Raw genomic sequence first — 4,337 nt, forward strand, 5'->3', positions numbered from 1 at the left:
TCAAGTTGACCTGTATCAGTTGGTTGGTTTTGTTGAGCAAAACCATCAAGTTGACTTGCATCAATTGGTTAATATGGTTGTTTAGCATTCACTTTAGTGGTTGCACTTGTACCTGCATCAGACTTCACCTTTTTCTAAAAACAATCCAAATGACATACAAAATCAACAATAGAGAAAATACCTTTATGAACAAACAACAATAACTTTTTGAACAAACAACAATATTGAATAGGCAAACAACAATATCTTTCTTTTCAAGGCATTTGGATCTTGTTTCTTGCTCTTGCATGAATGAACATTGTGTCAAAGCTTATCACACTTCGTACACCTATAAGATAAACCATGCAATCTTCTTCAAGCACCTATCTCACCAGACTCCCTAATTCTTAATTTTTCTTGGTCTGTCAGGACCTTTTTTGTACCTAGGAGGTAAAAGCTCTTTACCTTCAACTTCAAGCCACATTTCTTGTCCATTAATGGGACTCACAACAAACCCATAAAAAGGGCATATTTTTCCCTAGAGTAACATTCAGCAACAAACATTTATGGATTATGTTGCCTAAAAGCTAATGCAGTAATAATATGCCTGTAACACCGCAAATTTTAGAAATTAATTGTTTATTTGACTACTTGTGAATTATTGATGAATTTGTATGAATTATGTGAAGTATGATGTGTGACGTATGTGGGGTAGTAGTTGAATTAGGATGGGTTAGAATGACCTTGATTTAAATAATTAAATTATATTATTTAGATTAATATTAATAATATAATAATAAAATAATAAAATAAATAATTAGGAGAATTGAGTGAGGGTATAATAGGAAGATCATAGAAAGGATCCTAAGGTTAACTAAGTAAAAGGAAGAGAGAGAGAGAGAGAGAGAGAGAGAGAGAGAGAGAGAGAGAGAGAGATAATCATTTTGTACGATCGTGAGAAATTGGGAGAAACGGTGAAAGAGAGCTAGGGCACGGGGAGAAGAGAAAATAATCAATCGTAGTGCTTGGAACAAAAATCAAAGCTAAAAATCTAAGGGAATGGGAATTATCCTTATCATTATGACTGGTATGGGTTTAGATATTGGTAGGTTTGTATTTGGGGTTTTGTTTGATGATGATAAAATGATGATTTGTGGTGAGAATGATGATTTGTGATGTTTTTATTTCCCTTAATTCAAGTACCATATGATATGTTTTGGGGTTGTTGGAGGTCAAAACTAGGGATTTGGGGTTTGTTGAAAGGTTGTAAAACAAGAAAATCGCACAAAATCGCGTGAAAAATATGATTTTCTATGCTCTATTACGGCTGTAATGCCCATTACGGGTGCCTCTAATCACCCCCTGGTCTTTTGTTCGAAGCGTTAGAGAGCTAACGTGATGAACTACACTTTGGTAAAATAAAATGAACAATATGATATATTTTTTGAGTAATTGTGCTAAGATAAAGTGATGTGTTTATGCGTTGATGTACATGATGTATGCTTCTTATGATGAATTGATGTGATTATGCCTTGATGGACTATGACATATGTTTCCTATGGTAAATTGATGTTTTTATGATGAAGAGGTATATATTATGAAGTGTGTGATGATATTATAATGATTACATGGTTGATGATGCATTTTGACTTGCAGTGGTCATGTTTTATTGTGTTGTTGTGCATTATGCATTCATGGCATATGTTAGGACATTGGTCCAGTGATGTTCATTAGGATGATTGGTCCAATGATGGCCTCAATCCCATAGTGTGGATTGAGTTCAATATTGTGAAGTTCTTTGGTTCCAAGCGGGAATCGATCCTATCGGTGGGGATCTTTGGAGAATGATGAGTGGGTCATCAGTGAAGTTTTGGTACCATATGCATGGTTCAATAATGTTGAATTGCATTCCTTGTGACATTGCATAGTGGTTGATTAAGTGATGATTTGATGATGCCTGAATAAATGATGTTTTGATAGTGATGGAGAATTGATTTACATGATTATGCTATGAATGGTGTAGTGACGTGAAAGTGTGTGGTATGATGATTTATATGTGTAATATCCTTGATGACCGTTGTGTATCTACTATACTTATTCCTTGCATCTTTTATAATGATTGTGATTTCTCACCCTTTCTGCTTGGAAATGTTGCCTCGATACTAGGGTAACTTCCAAGTAATACGGAATAGACATAGAGGCTCGAGGATAGTTTTATGGAGTCGTTTAGTTGCTTTATTTCAATAAAGAGGGTCTTGCTCTGATATGTAACATCAGGGTCTTTGGGATCATTTGAATTCGAAATACATGTTCTTTGTTGGCGTGATATATTGAGATGCTTTATTTTGTATTAATATGTTTTAAGCATGACTTATGAGTTATGAAGTGTGATAATATTTTTATTTGAAGCATTAAATAAAGATGTTTTGAGACTATAATTTCTGCTGCGATGCTTGAAGTTCTTGATGATATTTTCAATGGGATAAATGTTTCAATTTTTGAAAACCTGTGTTACGGAGCAGGATGTTTTATTATGAGGTTTTATATGAAGATGTGACACCGTTGTTGGTGATTTGGGATAGAATATTTGTTATTTATTCGCAAAAATTTATTGGGGTTTAGAAGGGTGTTACATTAATGGTATCAGAGCAGGCCGGTCCGATCGGCCAGGTTATTGAGTTTGTTAGTGCGACAGTTGAATACTATCAGAGTTTATTCTAACCTTGATGTTGATTGTGGTATGAACAGAGTATGGCTGGAAAAACGAAACTGCGATTATTTCCGCCTTGCAGGCTGTTGCTCAGGCTGTACAGAATCAGCCTAGCATTGGTGTGAATGACGAAGCTCATAGCTTGAGCATGTTTCAAAGGGAGAATCCGCCTACTTCCAAGAGTAGGTACGATCTTGATAGAGCGCAGGCTTGGCTCAAGGAGACTGAGAGGATTTTCTGAGTGATGGATAGCTCTGCAGCCCAAAAGGTACGTTATGGTACTCATATGCTAGCTGAAGAGGTTGATGATTGGTGGCTTGGCACTCGTCAGAGATTAGGGGCTGCAAGTGAGGTGATTACTTGGGTTATGTTCACTCGGGAGTTCCTAAGGAATTATTTTCTAGAGGATGTTCGGGGCAAGAAAGAGATGAAGTTCCTTGAGCTGAAACAAGGGAATTCAACCGTTGCTGAGTATGCTGCCAAATTCGTAGAACTTATGAAGTTTTATCCATACTATAGTGCATATACTACTGATTTTTCTAAGTGATTAAGTTCGAGAATGAGCTACATCCTGAAATCAAGCGGGCTATAGGGTATCAGCAGATCTACTGGTTTCTTGAGTTGGTGAACAGTTGTAGGATCTATGAGGAGGACAATAGGACTCATTTAGCGTATTATAAGAGTCACAATGAGAAAAAGGGAAGGAACCAAGACCGTGGTAAGCCATATAGTACTCCTGTTGATAAAAGGAAACAGAAGGTTTCCGATGGGAAGAAGACAAGTGGGGTAGGAGCTCCCGCTCCTGCCAACTACTATAGGTATGGTGAAAAAGGTCATCGTTATAATGAATGTGAGAATAAGGATGATGGTCCGACTTGTTACAAATGTGGTAAGACAGGTCATCATGCTCATGAATGCAAGGACGATGGTCCGACTTGTTTTAATTATGGAGAACAGGGTCATATTAGTACCTAGTGTTAGAAGCCAAAGAAGGGTGATGCTTCCTCCAAGACTAACGGTAGAGTATTTGCGTTGAGTGGAATAGAAAATTCCAAGAAGGACAACTTGATTCGAGGTACTTGTTTTATTAATAATGCGGACTTGGTTACTATTATTGATATTGGTGTTACTCATTCGTTTATTTCGCTTGATTGTGCCACTATGTTGGGATTGAAATTATCTTATATGGTTGGTAGTATGGTAATAGATACTCCTATTAATAGTTATGTTATTACTACTTTTGTTTGTTCGGGATTTCCTTTGATTATCTTTGACAAGAGTTTTGTGATGGATTTGGTGTGTTTATCCTTACACCAAATAGATGTTATCCTTGGAATGAACTAGTTGGAGTTCAACTATGTTCATATCAACTGCTAAAATAAGACTTTAAGGTTCTCTAAGTTTAGTGATAATGGAGAACTGGTGTTTTTTCTGCTAAACAAGTGAAGGGGTTCCTAAGAGATGAAGTTGTGATGTTTGCAATGTTTTTGTCATTGCAAAGTGATCGTGAAGCTACAAGTGCTGAACTTCCTGTTGTCTGTGAATTTTCGGAGGTGTTCCCAGACGATATAAGTGATTTGCCTCCATAACATGAAGTAGAGTTTTCTATAGAGTTGGTGTCAGGTACGAGTCTAGTATCGATGGCCCC

The 4,337-nt window shown here is 36.7% G+C and overlaps 1 protein-coding gene across 1 annotated transcript; it reads left to right on the forward strand.

Annotated features, from left to right (window-relative positions):
* The first annotated feature begins 2,933 nt into the window (after positions 1 to 2,933).
* Positions 2,934 to 3,664, forward strand: LOC131629117 (uncharacterized). The gene is made up of 2 exons (XM_058899921.1): positions 2,934 to 3,232; positions 3,322 to 3,664. The coding sequence occupies exons 1-2, from the start codon at positions 2,934 to 2,936 to the stop codon at positions 3,662 to 3,664; spliced, it is 642 nt and encodes a 213-aa protein (XP_058755904.1).
* The last annotated feature ends 673 nt before the right edge of the window (positions 3,665 to 4,337 follow it).

Source organism: Vicia villosa, unplaced genomic scaffold, assembly GCF_029867415.1.
Source record: "Vicia villosa cultivar HV-30 ecotype Madison, WI unplaced genomic scaffold, Vvil1.0 ctg.000509F_1_1, whole genome shotgun sequence".
Lineage (NCBI taxonomy): Eukaryota > Viridiplantae > Streptophyta > Magnoliopsida > Fabales > Fabaceae > Vicia > Vicia villosa.

What these genes read in the sequence shown, in the direction of transcription:
- LOC131629117 (XM_058899921.1), top strand. Translation starts at nt 2,934, where the DNA reads ATGGATAGCTCTGCAGCCCAAAAGGTACGTTATGGTACTCATATGCTA. An exon ending in TATACTACTGATTTTTCTAA is followed by an intron (nt 3,233 to 3,321) that starts GTGATTAAGTTC and finishes GTTGGTGAACAG; the next exon opens with TTGTAGGATCTATGAGGAGG.